The sequence below is a fragment of the Chelonia mydas genome, chromosome 3 (genome assembly GCF_015237465.2).
Source record: "Chelonia mydas isolate rCheMyd1 chromosome 3, rCheMyd1.pri.v2, whole genome shotgun sequence".
NCBI classification, from domain to species: domain Eukaryota; kingdom Metazoa; phylum Chordata; order Testudines; family Cheloniidae; genus Chelonia; species Chelonia mydas.
In genome coordinates, this window is record NC_057851.1 from 53,996,310 (window position 1) to 54,020,227 (window position 23,918).

The 23,918-nt window shown below is 43.2% G+C and overlaps 1 protein-coding gene across 2 annotated transcripts in view; it reads left to right on the top strand.

The window, feature by feature from the left end:
• SMAP1 (small ArfGAP 1) overlaps nt 1–23,918 on the top strand; it is a 240,703-nt gene that overhangs the window by 36,067 nt on the left and 180,718 nt on the right. For both annotated transcript variants that reach the window (XM_007070547.4, XM_037894289.2), the window contains exon 3: nt 4,810–4,895. In XM_007070547.4, coding sequence (XP_007070609.3) covers nt 4,810–4,895 — 86 coding nt within the window. The remainder of the gene's footprint in view (nt 1–4,809; nt 4,896–23,918) is intronic.

The following is a 23,918-nucleotide window of genomic DNA, read 5'->3' on the forward strand; positions in this document are numbered from 1 at the left end:
CAGTCAACAGTACCTTTAGCTAGTTCTTGTTCTTAGTTTGGTCCTTTATTTTATTATTCAAAATAATACTTTTTTTTTTTTTTAAACTAAGGACTCTTGTAGATTCCACATCTTGGTGCAATCTCTCAGATCATGTGGCAGATCTAAAAGGAAAGTGGCTAGGATTTAAGGGTCTTCTCCTGCTGTCTTTCGTGCCTCCAACACCGATATGATGTGCATAGTATACATAGGAGAAGGACATTATGTCTTTCCTGGTGCACAATATGTAGCACCTTTACTCCCCAAGTTTATAAAAAGCGTTAAAACAAGACCCAAGTGCTTCTGCTGCAGCATTCCCTAGTGACCAAACCCTCTGGTGCTGACCAGTCAATTTCTGTGATTTAAAGATAGGCCTGCATCTGACCCATTCTCTTTGGGAACTAAGCAGCGGCAGGATAAGGTTCTGCTAAAGGTTCAGTCATAGAGTCCAGGGAGACTGGTAAAACCTGTTGTATTGAAGGATCGCAAGTCATCAGATGGTAGTTTCAGTACAAGTATTGGCCTCTGTTATCTGTCAAGCCCACTTGGATCAGACTTTCCCAGTTCTGGGGCAGGTGGTGTGTGGTGTGGCTTTGGTTAGTAGAGTTAAGCACCATTGGGAGTCCTTTTTGGAATTGACCCCAAGGAATCTGATATAGTCCTAGGTTTTGGTTTAGGATTCAGAGTTCGGGACTCATGATAAATCTCTTGATGCCGGTCGTATCCCGAGTATAATGAGTTTTACGGTTCCAAAAGTCTTTTCCAGGGCCAAGCAGCTGCCAGTGTAGTGGTTAATAGTTGTAGCCCTGTGTGATGGTGTATAAAGCCCACGCTGGCCAGGAGGGGGTTAAGAAGAATGAGGAGTCCGGTGGCACCTTAAAGACTAACACATTGCCACCGGACTTCTTGTTGTTTTTTGTGGATACAGGCTAACACGGCTACCCCTCTGATACTTGACACCAGGCAAGGGGGTTAAGGAGCAGCTCTGGGCTAGGGCTCCACCCCTCTGCCCTTGCCGAGCATGCTTGGGTGTGAGGCAGGGTTTAAAAGCTAGCCAGGCAGCTCAGTCAGGGGCTGGCAAGCCAGGGAGGACGATGATCCCTGGGAGCTTCACGGGAGGACCAGAGCTGAATCTGCACTGAGCTGGGGAGCAAAGGAGCTGCAGCACCCAGCGACTGAGACTGGAAGCCCAGAAGGTGACATTTCCCCATGACCAAATGGGGTATGGACTGAGGGTGGAGTGACCCAGGGAAGCTGACTTGAGGCTGACATCAGACGGAGATGGGTGAGCAGCCAAAACAGCCTCTCAGGGCCCTGGGTCGGAATCTGATGGAGTGGGAGTGCCTGTGTTCTCCTCTCCCCTTCCCTCACATCGTATCCACTTGGCCAGGTTGCTGCCCTGAGGGTGTGACTGCTGCTGTAGGCACTAACCGCTAGACAGGAGACCCTTCCCCCCGGATCATGCTCAGATACATGGCTCAGATCCTCAAGGAACCTCAGATCCAGAAGACAGTCTTATTGCAAGAATCCGTGAAGGGAGTAATCAAGGGGATAAAATAAAGAGCAACATACACCCTTGTTACTGTTTCCCCTCCAGGGGGAAAAAAAAAGCTGTGGAATATTTTCAGATGTCCTCAGAACTGTCCTTTCCCCGTACCAAAACTATGGGTTCATTGGAGACATCTTTTCCCCTTTTCAGTTCTAAGGTTCCTTCAATCTCTAGTTTCACTGCTTCCAATTTCATCAGAAGTGAGATTGGGTCCAGTATTGAGTCAGATAGGTATAGAGAGGTTACATTTCTACCCCTGTTCTATTTCACTGACAGGACATGATAGAAAACCTGATTCTAATTACTGAGACTTGCAATTTCTTCTTAGGGATGAATGGTTCTACTGACCATCACCTAAGATACTATGAAAATATATGTAACATAGTGTGTGTTCATTTTGAAAAAAGCAGACAAGCTGTACCAACTACTATCTGAAGGGTTCTCGCTGTTTCACACTTACCCTGCTGCCGCCTCACTGACAGTGGTTGCAACTGTCCGATCCGGGTATGTTGTGCCATCTCTGACAGGGAAGGTAGAAAATTAGATATTTTGGGAAGCACGATCTTCTCCTCTTCCAGTTGTGGCATTAGGGAATCGAACTCCCAAGCTGTGATATCTCATTATCAGTCCTGTCTTTGGAAGAAGATGGCTCTTTCTGCTTAAGAACCTTGCTGGAGATCAAAGAAATCTAGCAAAGATATTAATTACAGAGGAACAATTTGTTGCCACACAGTTATTGAGACACTTTCCATATGTCAAACTTTGCTGCCAGGGCGGTGGTGTCTGTCATACCATAAGGAGATGTGCATGGCTTGGATCTCAAGGTGTATTCCCTGAAACTGGGGTGGGTAGAAGATAGTTTGTGCTGAATAAACCATGTCCTCAAAGATGAAGGATACAAACTTACTGTCTAGATCACTTGGTATTTATCATTCTCCAAGAAGGAGGTTTGGAGCTCCTGTCTCAACAAGCACAGGTAGCAGAATCCTCCTTCATCTTTGTCCTCCTATCTTAGCAGCAGCAATAGCAGCTTCCTCAATAGCAACAACAAACAAGAAAAAGCTACAAGCCTCATCCCAAGAACAGGCACACTACTTCATGCTCTTCTGTGCCAGGCCTTAGACAGTAGGTGTGACATGAGGAGTGAGAGCTACAGCTCAGTCCCCAATCAACTCTCCAGCTTTCCTCCTTCCAGTCCACCTTTTTGGAGTTTCACTTTTCTACTATTTCCATTACTGGAATCATCACTGGAATTATCAGAGAGAAGTGGATCCTTGAGAAAGTGCAGGAAGTCTATTCAACCTCATTCTTCAGACTACTACAGACAGAAGTTCTATCCCTTTTGGAAGCTTGGGCTATCAAGGAGGTACCAAAAGAGTTCAGAGCAAAAGGGCATTTGCTCAAAGTAGTTTCCGATCCCAAAGATGGATAGTGGGATGTGATCATCTTAGAGCTCAGAAAACTCAGTTCATTTATCAAAGTTCAGTTTCCTTGTGGTGACAGTTGGGTCAGTAATTTCTTCCTGGTCTACCCAAGATTGATTTGTAGCTCTCGATCTCAAGGATGCATATTTCCTTACATCGATCATACCTTCAAGCTTAAAAAAAGAGTACAGGGTCCCCATTGGCCTTTCTGCTGCCCCTTGGGTATTTACAAATTGCCTCTTTGTCATGACAGTATGCTTAAGACTGCAAGGTATTACTATATACTCCTATTTGAATTAATGTCTAATAAAAGCTTCATCTCAAAAGTCTCTGACCATCAATCTGGACTCTGTGTGTGTTGGAGAAACTGGGTATCTGAATAAATTGGAAGAAATCACATCTTCCTATGTGGTCCTGAGGAAGCGGTTGAAAGGAACCGAGGTGGAGCACCTTGTCCTTTTATCGCTTTGCCCTCATTTTACCATCAGAGGTGCGTTGCCAGTACAGTTTGAGTGTCAATGTGTAGAGTTCATCTTGAATAACTTGGGTTACAGATGAGTAATCTCCTTTTTTTTCTTTAATCTTTCACTTGCAATCTTAGAAGCTATTTTTGAAATACTAAGTTTAAAAATGTTCAGATAGAAGTGATTTTTTTTTTAAAGCTATGTCCACTTTAACTGTCTTAAGTGAACCTAGGGAGGTGGTGGAAACTACTTCCTTAGATATTTTTAAGGTCAGGCTTGACAAAGCCCTGGCTGGGATGATTTAGTTGGGGATTGGTCCTGCTTTGAGCAGGGGGTTGGACTAGATGACCTCCTGAGGTCCCTTCCAACCCTGATATTCTATGAACCCAGAGTAGCAAATTCCACAGGAAACATCTTATAATTCCCATTCATATGGTCTTTTTAAAATGCTTTTTGTATTATCTATCTTTCTATTGCAGAAAACATGCAAAACAGGGTTGTGTGTGTTTGCCCACCACTGGTCAACAAACTTACTTTTTGGCCAGAGGGCCACATCGGGGTTGCGAAAGTGTATGGAGGGCTGGGTAGGGAAGGCTGTGCCTCCCCAAACAGCCTGGCCCCCGCCCCCTATCTGCCACCTCCTACTTCCCACCCCCTGAGCCATCCAACCCCCCCTGCTCTTTGTCCCCTGACCCTAACGGCTGCCCCAGGACCCTACCCCCTATCCAAGCGCCCCTGCTGCCTGTCCCCTGACTGCCCCGACCCCTATCCACACCCCTGACAGGCCCCCCGGGCTCCCACGCCTCCAACCTCCCATATTCCCTGACTGCCCCTGGAACCCGCTGCCCCTTACCCAACCCTCTCCCCCCAACCCCCCGCTACCTGCCCCCTTACCATGCCGCTCAGAGCAGCATGGTGAGTTTGCAGCCCCACCACCTAGCCAGAGCCAGCCATGCCACCCGCGCTGCCCAGCAGGAGTGGCGGGTCAGAGCACTGGCTGTGCGCTGAGGCTGCGGGGGAGAGGGAATAGCGGCGGAGGCGCTTGGGGGCTAGCTTCCCCAGGCAGGAGCTCAGGGGCTGGGTAGGACAGTCCCCCGGGCCGGATGTGGCCCACCTCTGGTATAGACTATAACACTTGAATAGACAAGTGGTAAAAGCAGAATATTGCATTCAAAGGAGTGTAGAGAATATATATGAAACAAATGGATGTGATTAGAAGATTTAACCTCCAGTTCTTAAAATGTAGTGCACAAAAGTTTTTAATCCTCTTGCTTACATGGTCAGAATAACAATGGAAATGTGTTTCCAAGACCCAAATTGGCAATGTACAAAACAATAATTCTTCTTTCTTTAGTGCATGCAGGATATGGGAAATACGAAAGCAAGGATACTCTATGAAGCTAATCTACCAGAGAACTTCCGAAGACCACAAACAGATCAGTATCCTTTTTCTGTCTTACTGTTTTCAAATTCAAGGAGCCTTAATACAACCCAAGTGTTACTTACCCCATTCTTCATCTAGTTATGTATGTCAACTTATCATACCAACCTTAATTAAAGTTGATATTTTTTTACATTTTATTATTTTGCGGTGCCTAACTGGAGGCATTGAAAAATGGGAAATGGTTCAGCAAACCTTCCTTACGGTAAGAAACTTAAGACATTTATTTAGTTTATTAAAGAGAGAGGTTAAGAATGATGTGTATGATGTGTTCATAGTTTATAAGTGTGTACACAGGGAGAAGATTTCTGATTGAGGACTTATAGATGTTATGCCTTTGTTTTGTAGAATAAATTGCTGGAAGCTGAAGCTAGACAAATTCAAACTGTAAATCAAGTACGTTTTTTGCAATGAGGATAATTAACCATTGTAACTTACCAATGGAAGTAGTGGTTTCTCCCTCATGTAAAATGTTTAAATCAAGATCGGAAATCCTCTTTAAAAGATACGTTCTAGTTCAGCCAGACTTGGACTTGATACAGGAATGACTATATATGACTATATGGCATGTTTCATGTAGAAGGCATAACAGATCAAGGACGGACAACTTTAAGGTGGTAGATGACTACAGAATCTACTAGCCTCCTTTGGTGGGCCATATAGAATTTTTTTTGTTGATTTGAGCCCGTCTACTGCAAGTTACAGGTGTTAATAAAGCTGTTGCTGCCTTACACCACTCTGCATCCCATCAGTATAGGCTCTGACTCCACACACCATCCAGCTCCAGTTATTGCCTCCGCACTGGCTGATTGTTTGGGAGCAGAGAACCAGTCATGTTCTGACCAGACCTCCTCCTTCCAGCACTGGGGAGAGGCAGGACACTCCTGCACTAATGGGGAGGAAGTAACCAGAGCTAAGTGGCATAGGATGGAGCCAGAGCCTGTGTCAGTAGCGGGCCTGATGCATAATGGAGCCTATGTCCATGGGAGAGCGGAGTGGAGGCAGGGAATGGGAGCAACAGGACCCTGTATGCCAGGTTGTAGTGCTATTCAAATTTAGTTAGGCTGCAGGCCCCGCTCCCCAAGCATGCCAGCAGGGAAAGGGCTCTGCTGTTAAGTCACCCAGTTCTGGTTTCTACCTCACCGCAGGTGCCAGCTCTGTGGGTGCTCTAGGGCTGCTGATCAGCTCCTCTCCCTTCCTCCCTCCCCCTCCGCCTCAGCACCTTCTTCCCGCTGGTGATTAGCTATTCAGTGGCAGGAGGCTCTGGAGGAAGTTCGGGGAGAGGAGCAAGGGCAGGAAGAGGTGGGGTGGGGGTTTGGAAGAAGAGGTGGAGTGGGGGTAGGGGTGGGGCAGAGCGGGAATTGAGTTCCCCGGGAACTCTGAAAGTTAGTGTTTCTGTACCTCACTGTTGGCAGAGGTATACCTCAACATACCCTTAGATGTGTAGGGGTTGGGGACTGGCCACTGTTGGGGTGGTTTCTGAGAACTTCTTCACTGAGTAGCCTGAGACCTTTAATCACTTGATTCCCAAGAACTCAGCTTGACTCCAAACTTGTCGCTGAGGGTTCTTTAAGTGCATGCAATCAAACTACGCTTGAGTTGATCGGGCTCAAGTGTAGGGGGAGGTACAGGTTATACCACACTTCCAGCATATGTAATCATGAATCAGCTTATATATACACTTATTACTATTGGTTAATACATTGTATCACACACTTTATGATTATTCTGCTAATTTTTGTAGTTGATCCTTGTCTAGATCATGAGCCGTTCACGTGCTGCACTATGTGCTAGCCACAGGTGCAAGCTATCACATATTGCTTACTATTTTATTTTTTTACATATTTACAGGGCTACTGTAAATTCATGCTTTGTTCATTGTCGTCTTGCTCAAAATAGAACTACAACCACAGTCAGCTGTGGGAGCTAATGGGGGAAGTCAGTAATCAGAGCTGGGTGGTGTGAGGTGGAGCCAGTGACATTGCAACCCAGCACACGGGCTCCTGCTCCCAGTCCTTGAGATCTGATCAACTCTGTACCACCTGCTACCCATGTCTCAAGTGCTTATATACAAATGCACAAAGCCTTGGAAACAAGCAGGGAGAACTGGAGGTCCTGGTGATGTCAAGGAACTATGACGTGATTGGAGTAACAGAGACTTGGTGGGATAACTCACATGACTGGAGTACAGTCATGGATGGTTATAAACTGTTTAGGAAGGACAGGCAGGGCAGAAAAGGTGGGGGAGTAGCACTGTATGTAAGGGAGCAGTATGACTGCTCAGAGCTCCGGTACGAAACTGTGGAAAAACCTGAGTGTCTCTGGATTAAGTTTAGAAGTGTGTGCAACAAGAGTGATGTAGTGGTGGGAGTCTGCTATAGACCACCGGACCAGGGGGATGAGGTGGATGAGGCTTTCTTCCGGCAACTCACGGAAGCTACTAGATCGCATGCCCTGATTCTCATGGGTGACTTTAATTTTCCTGATATCTGCTGGGAGAGCAATACAGCGGTGCATAGACAATCCAGGAAGTTTTTGGAAAGCGTAGGGGACAATTTCCTGGTGCAAGTGCTAGGGGAGCCAACTAGGGGGGGCGCTTTTCTTGACCTGCTGCTCACAAACCAGGTAGAATTAGTGGGGGAAGCAAAAGTGGATGGGAATCTGGGAGGCAGTGACCATGAGTTGGTTGAGTTCAGGATCCTGACGCAGGGAAGGAAGGTAAGCAGCAGGATACGGACCCTGGACTTCAGGAAAGCAGACTTCGACTCCCTCAGGGAACAGATGGCCAGGATCCCCTGGGGGACTAACATGAAGGGGAAGGGAGTCCAGGAGAGCTGGCTGTATTTCAAGGAATCCCTGTTGAGGTTACAGGGACAAACCATCCCGATGAGTCGAAAGAATAGTAAATATGGCAGGCGACCGGCTTGGCTTAATGGTGAAATCCTAGCGGATCTTAAACATAAAAAAGAAGCTTACAAGAAGTGGAAGGTTGGACATATGACCAGGGAAGAGTATAAAAATATTGCTCGGGCATGTAGGAAAGATATCAGGAGGGCCAAATCGCACCTGGAGCTGCAGCTAGCAAGAGATGTCAAGAGTAACAAGAAGGGTTTCTTCAGGTATGTTGGCAACAAGAAGAAAGCCAAGGAAAGTGTGGGCCCCTTACTGAATGAGGGAGGCAACCTAGTGACAGAGGATGTGGAAAAAGCTAATGTACTCAATGCTTTTTTTGCCTCTGTTTTCACTAACAAGGTCAGCTCCCAGACTGCTGCGCTGGGCATCACAAAATGGGGAAGAGATGGCCAGCCCTCTGTAGAGATAGAGGTGGTTAGGGACTATTTAGAAAAGCTGGACGTGCACAAGTCCATGGGGCCGGACGAATTGCATCCGAGAGTGCTGAAGGAATTGGCGGCTGTGATTGCAGAGCCCTTGGCCATTATCTTTGAAAACTCGTGGCGAACGGGGGAAGTCCCGGATGACTGGAAAAAGGCTAATGTAGTGCCCATCTTTAAAAAAGGGAAGAAGGAGGATCCTGGGAACTACAGGCCAGTCAGCCTCACCTCAGTCCCTGGAAAAATCATGGAGCAGGTCCTCAAAGAATCAATCCTGAAGCACTTAGAGGAGAGGAAAGTGATCAGGAACAGTCAGCATGGATTCACCAAGGGAAGGTCATGCCTGACTAATCTAATCGCCTTTTATGATGAGATTACTGGTTCTGTGGATGAAGGGAAAGCAGTGGATGTATTGTTTCTTGACTTTAGCAAAGCTTTTGACACGGTCTCCCACAGCATTCTTGTCAGCAAGTTAAGGAAGTATGGGCTGGATGAATGCACTATAAGGTGGGTAGAAAGCTGGCTAGATTGTCGGGCTCAACGGGTAGTGATCAATGGCTCCATGTCTAGTTGGCAGCCGGTGTCAAGTGGAGTGCCCCAGGGGTCGGTCCTGGGGCCGGTTTTGTTCAATATCTTCATAAATGATCTGGAGGATGGTGTGGATTGCACTCTCAGCAAATTTGCGGATGATACTAAACTGGGAGGAGTGGTAGATACGCTGGAGGGGAGGGATAGGATACAGAAGGACCTAGACAAATTGGAGGATTGGGCCAAAAGAAATCTGATGAGGTTCAATAAGGATAAGTGCAGGGTCCTGCACTTAGGACGGAAGAACCCAATGCACCGCTACAGACTAGGGACCGAATGGCTAGGCAGCAGTTCTGCGGAAAAGGACCTAGGGGTGACAGTGGACGAGAAGCTGGATATGAGTCAGCAGTGTGCCCTTGTTGCCAAGAAGGCCAATGGCATTTTGGGATGTATAAGTAGGGGCATAGCGAGCAGATCGAGGGACGTGATCGTTCCCCTCTATTCGACACTGGTGAGGCCTCATCTGGAGTACTGTGTCCAGTTTTGGGCCCCACACTACAAGAAGGATGTGGATAAATTGGAAAGAGTCCAGCGAAGGGCAACAAAAATGATTAGGGGTCTAGAGCACATGACTTATGAGGAGAGGCTGAGGGAGCTGGGATTGTTTAGTCTGCAGAAGAGAAGAATGAGGGGGGATTTGATAGCTGCTTTCAACTACCTGAAAGGGGGTTCCAAAGAGGATGGCCCTAGACTGTTCTCAATGGTAGCAGATGACAGAACGAGGAGTAATGGTCTCAAGTTGCAATGGGGGAGGTTTAGATTGGATATTAGGAAAAACTTTTTCACTAAGAGGGTGGTGAAACACTGGAATGCGTTACCTAGGGAGGTGGTAGAATCTCCTTCCTTACAGGTTTTTAAGGTCAGGCTTGACAAAGCCCTGGCTGGGATGATTTAACTGGGACTTGGTCCTGCTTTGAGCAGGGGGTTGGACTAGATGACCTTCTGGGGTCCCTTCCAACCCTGATATTCTATGATTCTATGATTCTATGTCACTTTAAATACTATGCCTGGTGCTCAGATTTGGGTGGATACAGATTTTAATTGGCCCACCTATGACTATGCACTATGACTATGCACCTGGACACCACCTCCCCTCCCCCTTAAATATTTTCACCAGCTGCCTATGGGGATGCCAGATAAAATCTGGGGGGTTGGATGCGGGCTGCCAGTTGCCAATCCCTACACTAGATTATTTCAATCCGTTTTAGTATAAAAATTTACCAATGAAACAAGACCCCATGCTGAATATTACTTGACTGTTTATTTTGTGTGTGGTGTTTCCCACCTCCCAGGGTTGGTGACCAAGTGAATGTCATTTATTCTATATTAGACTTTTTAGTTTTGCCTATCCGAAGAGGAATTTTCATCACAGTAGTGTCTTAAAAAGAACACAAACACCTCTTGTCCATACTTTAAGTAAGGTTCTGTGCCCCAGTTGTCGCTGTATAGGATGAATGGGGTAGTGCTTTCTCTTTTTTGACCAGCAGAACAGCAAGAAATGAGGCTTTCCAGTTCTCTGACCAGAATTGCCCTCTTATTGCTTCACACATGTGTGTGTCAAACTTGGAAAAAATCTGGAGAGCATTCCTTTTGTGTTACACAAGTTTTCACGTAGAGCTGCATGTTCGAACGCTCGATTATCAGGACTCATGGCTCTAACCATCTCTGGTTCCTTCTAGAAGTGGTGACTAGTAGCAACTGTCCTCACGTTTGCAACTAGTGCCCTGGGTGTATTTAGGAAGCCTTTCTTGCCTTGTCTTGTATATTTCTTAGATCGGCCTTTTCTTTGGGATATGACTGTTAACGTTTGACTGGCTAAACTCAGACCCGAAGCATGTCTAAGCCACCTCCTAAGGCCAGTCCCAGCTGTTTCTTCCTGCCTGACTCCAGCGATCCTCTCCCTTGGCTTAGGTAGTTGAACAGAATATACCTAGTTCTTTATTCTCCTCCAGCAAAGGGCCAAGTTTAGCTTCCCTCCTCTGTAAGCAAGTAAGGGAATGGAATAAATACCTGATCTCTCTCTGGAGAGTGGGGAAGTACTGCTCAAGTTGAAGTAGCCAAGAGAAGTGTGAAGTCATGAAAAGCATTGGGTGCCTCCTCCAGGAGAAGTACTGGTATAGCTACTGTACATTTGAAGGTGTACTGCTGGATGTAGATAATTCAGCGTGGCTGGGAACTGAATATGTGGTGGGCACTGGGGGACAGAAAGGAAGACAAGAATTGATAAATAGAGAACAGAAGAGATTGAATTAGTTGGGTCTAGAAGCAAAATGAGAAGTGGTGAATTTAGTAATGGTAGGGAGAATTGATTTGGAGCTAATGTAGAGCTGTGTGAGTCAGGTGGATGAATGGTGACTGAGTAGAAAGACAGGTAGGAGTTGTGTGGGGCTGAATAGTGAGTGAATTAGTATGGTTTGATACGCATGGAAAAATATTTGTGAAATGTTGGTGTGCCCAGGAGCGTTGGAGTGCATAACCAAGCTGGTGAAATTTTAATGGTGTGCTGGTAATTTTTTTTTTATAATTTTGGAAAGCTAACGTCATTACTAGTATTAATTTAGGTTGCTTTCAATCTGTTTTGCTGCTTTATCTTGAGTTCCAGACCATTGTGGAGCTAGTTCTAGCTGTGTATGTGGGCTTCCAGCCTTTATAAGATCCCTCAGTTGTTTGAACCCTGGCTAGTCCACAAGAATAGATCTGAACTGATATCTCACTTATCATGTCTTACCCTGAAACAGAGTTTAAAAAGGGTGTTATGGAACAATAAAATGTTGTTCTGAGTAGTCTTAGCCTAACCATTTCACGCTCCATACATATCTGAAAGCTTTCTGATTGCAAAAGCATTAAAGCCTTGTGCTTTATTATCTTTCACTCTAAGCACATAGTAGGGAATATGTCCCAAAGTGTAGTTTGAGCCTGGATAACTTTTATTTGGTCAAATGCTAAATGAAGTTTATTATTAATAAATCAAAGCTGCTTTAGCATTCCTAGGTGATAGGGCACTGGAGCTGGTCATGCACTCACTATGAGGTTGGCCTTCCTCCAAGTTTTTCTTTTCCCTTGTCATGCTTATTGTCAGAAGAAATGAGTGGAAATGTGTGAAAGATGGTATTGATGATGGACCTTTATATTTAGCAAAGTGTGAATTAGCTTTATTCCATTAGATGGAAGTCTGTTGCCAACTCCTTTTCACATGTCCTAAAGAGGACATCTGTTTGTGGTAATCAACTGATTTTACAAGAAAACGTCTACCTCGGTCTGGAGTCTTCTACTATAACTTCATATTGAGATCCCAATTATTGGTCCATAATGAGTTTCGCCAGCATGCTGGAATCTGTAACTGGACAAAGGTGATTCCTGAGGCAGGGCAAGAGGACCTTGAACTCTGCAAAAGACTCCATGCAGAAGGAGAAGAGGGTCTCCCAGACCAAAAATGATACCTGACGTTGTATCCTGCTTTATTCGCTGGATTGGCCAACTCAAGAAGAAGGGAGAGACTCTAGCCATCAGCTTAGCCGTGCCTGGAGTCTATGTACAGCTAAAAGAAAAGAGACTAATCACCTCGCTGCATGCAAAGTGAGTTCAAGTTATTTGCAACATCAGAACTACAGTAGGTCTCAACTGAGATCTATCACATGAGTTAGAGAAGAAGACTACTGAATTGTCTAAGGTTCCACTCCCAGGTCAGTTATCTAATTAGTAAGAAGTTGCTTTTCTTTAAAAGCATACTATTCCAAAGCTGCCAAGTGCCTGATTTTAGGATACTTTCTCACAGACACAGAAATGATCAGAGAGATGCAGACACTGCAGTATTGTGGTAGGGGGAATAAGCTAAGTAAATAGGGTCTGTCATAGGTTGTATGTTCAGACAAACTTAAGATGGAACTTCAAAATGGGAAGCTATGAAGAAATAATTCTGTTATACTTCTTTAAAGCAAAGGCAAGAGTTTCAGCTGCTGCTTTTAGTAGACTAGACTCTTAGCTCAATTGATTAGATTAAAAGAAAGGCATTCTTCCTTAACTTTCCTGTGAAGTATTGAAATAATTCTTGTGTTAACCTTATAAATTGATGTAATTGCTCACTGTAGTAATTGATGAGCCAGAGAAATTAACCATTGGTTGAATTTCAGTTGTAACTTTAATTTCATCATGTATTATGTTTTTTATTAGTTTAGGGAAATTAGAAGTAAATTTAGTGATATTTGCTTAACTTCATATTTATTTGCTTATTCTTTTAATAAATCCATAAAAGCATACTGGTTCCTCTCTGAAAACTTCAGTTTAGGAAAACATCCTGTTTAGAGGCCACACTTATGGCCATGTTGAACTTATTAGGGTCCTTAACACCACTCTTTTGGGATTCTATCTACACAGTTTAGAGCAGGGTCCCCTTCTGCACTAAAGTTTGCTAGAGCAGGGGTTCTCAACCTTTTTCTTTGAGGCCCCCCAAACATGCTATAAAAACTACATGGCCCACCTGCGCCACAGTAACTGGTTTTCTGTATCTATAAGCCATGGCTGGCGTTAAGGGGTAGCAAGCAGAGCAGTTGCCTTGGGCACCATGAAGCTAAGTTTCTCAGGCTTCTGCTTCAGCCCCAGGTGACAGGGCTCGGGCCCCACGCTTCACTCCCATGCAGTGGGACTTCTTTTTCTGCCCTGGGCCCCAGCAAGTCTAATACTGGCCCTGCTTGGCGGACCCCCTGAAACCTGCTCACGGCCCCCCTGAGGGGCCCGGGAATCCTGGTTGAGAACCACTTTGCTAGGGCACAGGAAGAAGATCAGCTTTATACCTATTTTGTTACAGCAGCAGCTCCATTTATCTGAGGAATATTGGTGTGATTAATTTGTATTTCCTGCTTCACCACTGTCATCTTCACCTTATGAAGCTGTAGCTCCATCAACACCCCCTGGTGATTATAAACCTTCAGGAGCTTCTAAGAACACCAACTGAAACACTAGAAATCCACTAAAAGTTGCAAGTGAGAAATCTCACCATATATTGGACATATTATGCACCTCATTACCTGACAGACAGGCAGTGACAGTTAATGAGAGCTTCCTAGAGCCTGCTCAGCTGTTATAGCATGCCCCTGCCCTCATTCATGCAACATTCAAAAAGATGAGATACTAGGTAATCGCCTGGGGCTTTGAATATTTTTAAATGCAGCTGGATTCTTTGTTGCAGTGGCCCAAGAGGGAACTAAGCAACAAAGTTATAAATCTACCCCTATAAAACAAAGGAGCCACAATTATTTCACTTTGTAGGCAGAGAGTTATTCAGCCAGCTTACAAATAAGTCTCAAATTATCAAGTCCTTTTCAAAATAGGATTCCTCTGCTGGCAAAGGGAGCTCTGAATTTCTTGATAAAGTGCCATAAGAGTTGAGACGAGCTGCAGTCTTAATGAGGGACAATTAATCTCAAGGACACCCCTTTAAGTCACCTATAGATGTATCTGATCCTGCAGCATCTTTGATGGTGACTACTGTAATAAGACCTTCACCTTGGCTTTGACCATCTGGAAAACCATTCATGAAATATAGAATATTAGAGAACTTGCCATTTGAAAGAATGGAGCTTTTTAGCTCAAAATCGGAAGACACCATATACACTTCCCTTCTTAAACTTTAAGATTGCTGGGTATCTCTCTCATGCAATCAAAAAGAAAACAATACAGAAAGCTGAAGCAAAACAACCCTCTGTCTTTTTTTACCCATACCAAAGACCTACAGATGATTCAAGAAAGGAACAGTGTTTTAATAAGAGACTTTCATCTGCCTTTTCTGCTTCCATCTCTTTGTGATGGTTGTGTACCAATAAACAGGTTTGATGGTCCTCTCGAGACCTGTTCTGAACCAATTATTGTGGGTATTTCCCTTCACCTCTTCCTTTTTGGAAACTGAATAGTAGTTCATTTTGGAGAAGCCTGGAACAAAATTTGAATAGACCATTAAGTTCTCAAGGCTATCTGAAGTGGGTATACTATGCAGTTCAAGACTATCTCTACTCCCACTACCTTCCTCATCCCTTTCCACGGAGTCCCCTCATAAGGGGATGTTACAGCAAGAAGTCCTGTCCCTCTTGTCTCTGAGGCATAAAGAGGTTTCTTCACAATTCAGGTGAAAGGGTTATTCTCATTTCTTCCTAAATCCAAAAAGAAGGGAGGTTGGAGGGCTATTTCGTATCTAAGAAATCAACACAATTGTTCATAAAACAAATTCAGAATGGTGACTCTAGCCTCATTTATTCTCTCTAGATCCACAAGATTGGTTTGCAGCCCTCAATCTCCAGAAAACACATTTCCATATTGCAGTTCATCTCACATAGGAAATATCTGCATTTTGACCTAGGAAATCAACAATTCCAATAGAGTTCTTCCGGTTGGTCTGTCAGCAGCTCCAAGAGTCCTTACCAAATGCCTAATGATTGTTGCAGTGTTCCTTAGACAGCAAAATGTTCAAGTATTTCCTTAACTTGAGGATTGGTTGATACAAGGTTCGTCTCCTCAACAAGTTTTAACTAACATTCATTACGTTCTCTGGCTCTCTGCTAATCTACATCTGAGATTTTTTTCTTTGTATGCACTTAAACACTGTGGTGGAAAATGGAATATATTGGTACTCTTCTAGATTGTATACATAGCATGAGCTTTCCTCCTCATTCTAGAGTCAACACAGTGACAGATGATAGCACAAATGCAGATCAAGCCTTTCACAAAAGTGAGATCACGCCTTAAGATTTCTGGGTCACATGGTTTTGTGCACTTTTATCACTTCTCAGGTCAGACATGGCCATCATGATCTACAGGGCTGGCTGAAGCCAATTTACAGTGTGATAAAACATCATATACATATGCCAGTGAAGATTTTTACATGTCCTTTCCTCTCTCCAGTGAATCTTTGCAAAGGTCTACCGTTTTGTCTTCTCACGTTAACTCTGGTGACGGGTACGTTCACTCAAGGATGGGATGCACACATACATCAGACTCCAGGTCTGTGGACAAAGAACAGATTTTTTTGTACATAAATATCTTGGCACTCAGTGTGATCCACTTGGCATGCATACCTTTTTTAGCTCTAATTCAAGGAAAGTTATTGCAGTAGTTTTGTTTGCCATCACCTATATAGTTTCATGCAAACAAGCAGGGGGGATCCAGATAGTCTTCCCTGTGTGATGAAGTAATCCAGCTGTGGGAGTGATACCTCGAATATAAAAGAGCTATCACTATGTTTTGTCTACCAGGATTGATAACTTCAGCAGACAATTCTCATCTGATCACACATTATCTCTAAGGAATTCAGTTATTAATCTGATTTTTCTGGGCATGAGGTTATCCAGCCATAGACCTATTTGCATCTGAGAGGAACAAAAAATAGAGTTTTGTTCAAGATAGGTTGAGTCTGGGGTCTCTCTCGGATGCTTTTCATATATTTTGATCCAGGGGGCTGATATCTGCATACTTACCAGTTCTGTGAATTCCACAAACTCTTAAGAAAGATCAAACAGAACTCTGTAATGATGTTAGGAACTTTGGTTCCCAGACCTATTAAGGTTATCAATTCAGAGTCCAATTTCAAAAGTTGAGTCAATTTTCTAGTAATCAAACTATTTACCTCCTTTTTTCCTAAAACTTCATGCTAGTAATTTGAAAAAGAAATCTCACACTAGAAGTAGCATGAGTTATCTTTATTTATACACCATTTAGAATTTCATCTAAACTGTTGATAGCCTATGCTGAGTGTAAAACGGAAGGCTGTTAAGACAGAATATCCAAATGGTTCTATGACTGCATCTCTCGGATACAGAATACTGTAGTTATATCCGTGTGTTCTGATTAAGGCTCGCTTTACCACAGCTCCTTTGCTTTGGTGGTTTCTTGTAAAAATGTTTCCATTCCTAAAATATGTCTCATGACCGCCTGGAGCTCCAGTCATACTTTTTTGAAGCATCTGTGGTATAGGTGATGCTGCTAGAGTGGATGCTTGAGACTATGATATCCTAATTATTTGTTTTGAGAACCATTCTTTATGAGTCACCAGGAATAGAATACATACGGACAATCACTTGAAAAAGAGAGGCAGGTTACTTACCTTGCATTAACTGATGTTCTTTAAGAGGTGTTGTCTATATGTATTCCATGACACGTCCTCCTTCTCCACTATATCCTAATCTGTATTCTTTGGGTTTTTGTTTGTGAAACAGAGATGGTAGGGCTGGGCCTGCTTTTTTATATCTTTAGGAGAGGGGCATGAAGGCAGCTAGGATTCAGGCATGGACCAACAGGTGGTACTGATCAAAACATTTCAACTTCTGGCCCTGAGGAAATACACACTGCTAGAGGGGAGTATAATAGATAATCACTTAAAGAGCATCAGTTACTGTCATGTAAATAACCTTTTTTCTGTGATGTGGTTAGCAGCAGCAGCAGCAGACCATGAGTAATTTTTCCTTACTAGCTGTTGCAGGTGGCACAATGCAAATTAGATCTGTTAGATCTCCTTAAAATCCCACGTCTCCAGTTTTATTCTTCACCCTCAGCATGAAGGGACCTCCACAGATTTTAATTACTATTTTGAAACAGTTTCTGGTGTGGTGACAGCTGGGAGTCAGAGGAGTTTTGAAGAAGCAGTTACTGGAGATGAAGCCAGCTTCATATTTACTGCAGTTGCTGTCATATATTCTACACTCATTGTGAGCAGGACCTGCTCACACAGCGAGGTGGAGTGGTGGCAGGTTCTACTGTTGCACAAGACCCTGGCTTTGCAGAGGGCAAATTATGCTGTAAAGGGTTGAGAGGAGTTTATTCATAGGAGCAAATATCCTTGCTGAAGGAGTGGAGTCCTGAGAACATGAGGTGGACTCTGAAGAAGAGGGAAAAGGGGTTCAAGATCATCAGGAATGTCTTGTCTCGTGTGTGTGTGTGTACACCTTCGGTAAAACTGTGTGAGAACTCCTTTTATTTTCAGTGGGAGCTTCCTCCAGTTTCTAGATATTTATTGCATCTGCACCTAGGGCTGAGCTGAAGAAATAAAGCTGCAAAGCTTTGGTATCCCTAAGTCTCCTTGACTCTTCTCTTTTGGACATCTTTTCTGAAGTTGCCTTCCATCCCGTGGTGAGGGGGAGCGGGTCAGGGACGGAGATGTGTCAGACTCACTACAAAGTGTAGGCTGTGGACTCAGCTAGGCGAGTCTCAAAGTAGAACTTGAAATATGTTTTAAGAATGTCATTGCAGCCATGTGATTTGAAGGGCCCAAGCAGAAATTATACTGCTTCATTTTTGTAGGAATATAAGCAAGAAAAAACTAAATATCTGTATCTCTGCCCAAAAGATTATGGCAACAGCGTGTACCTCCCTAGATGCCATACATGTTCTTATTGCATGCTCTTCTTCACTCAGCCTACCCAGCAACAGCCTTAACTAGCAGTAATATGGCTTCACCAGTTAGGAGGGTAATATCTGTCAATTAACTACAGTATGTAAGCCCTACTCTGGCCCTTTTCCCTTAGTTTCTGCATGCTGGAAACTCTGAGATCAATTCCTGGGTTCTCCAGTCAGTATGCTCTTTTAACAGCGCCGCCCTCACCCCTTTTGTGGAAGCAGAATCTCTGTCTTGTCCTCAGGCCACTCCAGATTGATGTGGAAGAGAAGGGAAGAGAGAGTTATAGTCATGAAGTGCTTCTGGGAGAGCAACTCTGTTTTTTTTTCAGCTGGAGGATCTGCACCTGGACTTCCATAATTCATAGATTTTTAAGGCCAGAAAGGGGAACATTATGATCATCTAGACATATTTTCTGCATAGCACAGATCATAACTTCACCCAGCAATTCCTGTAGGTGATGAACGGGGTATGCACTGTTAAGTGGCTTAACATTTCTTTGCTTTTGTGAGTGTCAGATCTGTAGTAGCAACCTTAACTGCTTCACAACAGTTTTTGCATATTGTAAATCATGTTACCCATTTTAGCCACATTGTTTTATTGACCTGATGTGCTGACATAGGACAGAGCTGCTTGTTCCAGATGTAATGTAAATGTTTACATTTTATCTCTGTAATGCACAACCAATCAGAAAACCTAAATACTAGTTTGTTCATTTTGAAGGCTGTCATGGATTAGGTAGAATGCTAGACCTCCTTTGCTCTTCTGAATAAAGGATATCTTCCTGTCACCTTATGAAGATGTCCACAAACTGTATGTAGAGTTAGTCTAATGTCACTCTCCTTGCAATGTATCAACCTCATGAATTTGGACGGCTAAGATATCTGTCCTCTCCTGACACATTCATCCACCTCTGCCTTTAGATTCTGAATTTGGAAGAACATTCCTAGTACCATACTGGCTACATCTGCTGATGGTCAAGACTTGAGTATTCTTCCCTTTGCCAGTACATTTCAGAAGCTGCATAAACTCCCTCAGGAATTCACAGAAAAATAGTGGTTCTTTCAGGGCCTCTGTGTATTCCCACTTGTGGGAAATGGTGCCGTTGGCATTGAGCTGCAGAGCTTCCTTGAAAACCCATATCCATTGGGAAGCACTTGATTACATTGCTTTTCTCTGTGTAAGGGCGTGCACCCCAAACTACCTCAGTTCGTTTGCTGCTGTTGCAGAGAGCAAACAGAGCCTGTCTTTAGGAACTCAGACTAGATCTTCCCTCAGTCTAGCTTATTTTGTAATAGAGCGTGTAGAGATATAGGTCGTAGTTAAACATAAGCATCCTTTCCTTGTTCCAGAAGTCTTCAACCCTTCACCACGACCAGGTCAGGTCAGTCCCATAAAGGTTTGGAGTCCAGATTTATTAACTTACTGGAGCACAGAGTAGTTTGTTTGGCTCTCAAGGCCTTTCAGCTGTCCCTGAATAGTGCTGTGACCCAGGGACCTGTTGATGCCAGTAGGCAGAGTGCATAAGGTTTTACAGGGATCCCCTGGTTTGGATGTATGCATAATAATTCACCAAAGGTCTCTACCGAGACACAGCAGCAGTGCAGAAGTAAGGGTGTCAATACATCATACCATGCCACCCTTACTTGCAGTTCCTTGTGGGTCAGGACCCCCAGTTTAAAGAAATGCTGTGTACTTTTACCCTGTAGATTTCATAGGGGAGATCAGATTTCACAGTCCATAATGTGTTTTTCAAGGCTGTGAATTTGGTAGGGCCCGATTCATAACGTAGAGCAGAGGTTCTCAAACAGGGGGGTGGGACCCCCTAGCGGGTGTGGAAAGTGGGAGCGGGGGAAAGCTTTACCCACAGCAGTGAATAACTAACAAAGCTGATTCCTCCAGACATATCAGGTCCTCAGATGGAGCTGTGCATTTTGATGAATTTCTGTTAAGCTTGCATAGCATTATACAAAGTTGTTGACATCTGTACATTAATCCTTTTGCTACAATATGCTACAATGTGGTGTGCACAGTTTTGCTCTTATTACAGTGGATTGTGGGCTCATTCGTGCATCAGAAAAAAACCCAAACCCAAAAACCTCAAGTGAAAAACAAAAGGCGAAACTGATTCAAGTGAAGTGCCACTCCTGCATATATCAATATATGTACTTGTGTGGCAGGGGGGAGGGGTGTAAACTACTATAGGCACAAAGAAGAAAAATCAAATAAGTTTGAGAACTACTGCTCTACAGTCTTCAGCTTCCTCAGTGGCATGAGAAATATAGCCCCATTAGGGAGTCTCTGCCTTCATGGGACTTAAAATCTTGTCTTAACCATGTGGATGTGGTCTCCTTATAACTGTATTGCATAAGTCTCTCAAGCATCTATCTTCTTGATAGCAATTACATCTGTTAGGAGGGTAAATGAGTTTAGTTCTTTGTGTTGTCCGCCCGCCACGTTCCCTCCATTATGGTAGTCCACATGGACAAAGTAATGATAAGGCCCCATTCCAGCTTTATGCCAAACATGGCCTTATTTCCACCTGTCTCAATGTATTTCCCTCCCAGAGTTATTCCCCTGACTTCGCACCAAAGGAAAATTTTATTTCCATACACTAGATGTGAAGAGGGTGCTCTGCCTTTATCTGAAAAAGACCAAACCCTTAAAAAAAAAAATCCAGTAGCTATGTGCAGCATATAGGGGGAGATGCTGGAGTCATTGGCTTTCTGACTGGTTAAGGTGGTGTATAGGACATTTTAGCTAGGGGTCCAGTACCCCTTGGTTTAAAGACACTGAAAGGCACTGCAGCATCAGTGGTGTCTCTAGGCAGGTTGCCTCATGGAGATATGAAAAGTAGTCACTTGGAGTTTGGTGTGCACTTCCAGCAGATACTATTTGTATTTAGCATTGCTCTCTAATAACCTTTTTGGGAGTGCAAACTATCCATATAGCTAAGAACTCCTTGCTCACCATCTTCTTGGTGGAGCACTGCTTGCTACTCTCTCACAAAGGAGGCCCTGAAACAGGAAAAGAGGTTACTTGCCAGTAACTGTTCTTTGAGAATCTCCCCTGTGTATTCACACTACTTGCCCACCTTCCTCACTATCTCTGTTTCAAATAACATCAGGACTCTGGATGGAGAAAAGGCACGAGATGTTTAGTGAGCTTGGGGGTGTACTCTTTTTATATAGAAGAGGGCAGTGACTTCACTCTTATCAAGATCTTTGAAGTACCTGCCAACTGACCCAACTTCTTGAGCAATCTGCATCTTGATGCCAAGCATTGTGAATCGCCTAAGCATGAATGCAGAGGAGACTCCTGAACAGCAATTACTGATAACACTTCTTTATGTGCCCAAAATTGGATTCTGTTATGTCCAGTTTAAAGAAAACAGCTTCACCCATGAATTCGTGTGTCCCTAAACCATCCTTTTGATAGATTCTTGCCTTAAGTGCCACTGAGTTCTCTGTCCTTACGTATCTGTTTCATCTTGGTTTGAGGATCTAGCAGGATTTTTTTTCTTTCCCCCTACTCTCCCAAAAAGGAAAATTTAGATTTTGCTGTCAGTTACATCATGAACAAAGTCATTAAGATTTATTCCATCTGGCAGCCAACACTTGCAATTCATTTCTGGTAGCAAGATGAGTTTTGTGGTTTAGGTAAAAAAGTAAGTGTGCGGCGCACAAGCACACAAATCCATTATCTTCAGTTTATGCCTTCAGTGACACCTGCATAAACCCGTTTAATGTATAATCTCATATTGATGTGTAGCTGATGACCTGATTTATAATGACATGCAAAATGGAAAGAAACAAGCTTGATTCTCGGAGTCTAGGCTGAGTTTTCAGAGCTAGAAGCTTGTAAATAAAAGGATTTTTCTCTAACTGAACAAAATTGATATGGAAGTCAATAAGACACAATGAATATGGAACCCCACATTACCATTTTACAGTGTCACTTTTCAGAATAGAACTGTACTTAATAGTGAATAAACAGTAACCATGTTGCCAAATTGTAAAATTGTAACTTTAAAGTATTGTAGAACCAATTTTGTGTATTTCTTCCTGGTGTGGTATTTTAGGATTTCCAGTTCAGTATGTAAACTTTTTTCTCTTTTTCAGAGTTTTTTTTTAATTGCCTTATATTTAACGCTAATCTTTTTTTCTTCTCTTCATTGTCTGAATTTTATTGTATTTTTCTGCCAGGTAAATTTTGCTTTAATATTTACATAGTTCAAGCATGGATTTTTTTTTTCCTGTGATCAAATTTTAATGCATGGCATAAATCAGATAATGCCAAGAAATCTCTAAAAACATCAACATCAGTTGTCATTCCCTAGAGAAAAAGTGAGGCACATTCCTTTCTCTCTCTGCCCCCCCCCCCCCCCATTTTTTTAAACAAAGAATACTCTGGGTAAAGCTTAAAAGGGGGGAAAATAGAGATAACATCATGGTAGTGGTTCACTATAGGCCACCAAATTAGGAAGAGGAGGTGGATGTGGCATTTTGGGGGGATGGGGGGCAGGGGAGGGAGGGACAGACGGACGGACCGACCAAACAAATATCCAAAACACAAGAACCTGGTGGTAGTGGGGGATTTGAACTTTCATCTGTTGGAAAAGTAATACCGCAAAATATAAATTTCCAGTAAGTTCTTGGAGTGTGCTGGGGACAACTTTTTGTTTCAGTAAGTGCAGGATGTAACTAGGGGGACAGCCATTTTAGACATGATTCTGACTAATGGAAGAAATGGCTGTGAATCTGAAGGCGAAAGGCAATTTGAGTGAAAGTGATCAGGAAACGATAAATTTCATGGCTCTATGAGTAAGGACAATTAAAAAAAAAAAAAAAAAGCAGCCGGTGACAAACTCAGAGAACTGGCAGGTAAGGTTCCCTGGGAAGAAAATCTAAATGAAAAGAAGTGCAGGGAGCTGGCAGTTTCTAAAGGAGGCAGGATTAAAGACACAACTACCACTATCCTGATGGAAAGGTAAAATAGGAAGAATAGTAAGGGAACAATATAGCTCTATCAAGAGTTTTTTAAAGACCTGAAAATCAAAAAAAGAATCATACAAAAAGTGAAAACATGGGCAAATTGGTAAGAAGGCGTACAAAAGAATAGAACAAGCATTTAGGGACAAAATTACATAGTTATTAAGGGACATAAAAGGCCATTAGAAAAGGTTCGAAATACAATAGGAGCAAGAGAAAAGTGAAGGAATGTGTGGGTCTTCTACTTAGCAGAGAAGAGCTAATAACTGATGACACCCAGAAGGCTGAAGGGCACAATGCCTATTTTTCATCAGTCTTAACTTTTTTTAGTGAAGGGTGATCAGATAGATACTCAACACTATTAATAATAACAAGGGGGAGAGAACACAAGTCAAAACAGGGAAAACATGTTAAAGAATATTTAGGTAAGTTAGATGTATTCAAGTCAGAAGGGCCTGAAGAAATTCATTTTAGGATACTAAAGCTAGCTTTGGTAATCTTGGAACTGTTAGCAATTATCTTTGAGAGCTCATGGAGGACTGGTGAGGTCTCAGAGGACAGGAGAAGGGTGAATGTAGTACCTATTTTTTTTTTTTTTTTTTTAAAAGAAAGAGAAAACAAAGACGACCTGGGAAATTATAGACCAGTCAGCCTAACTTAGATTCCTGGAAAGATAAATTATTAAACAGTCAGTTTGTAAGCTCCTCGAGGGTACTAGAGTTATAAGAAATAGCA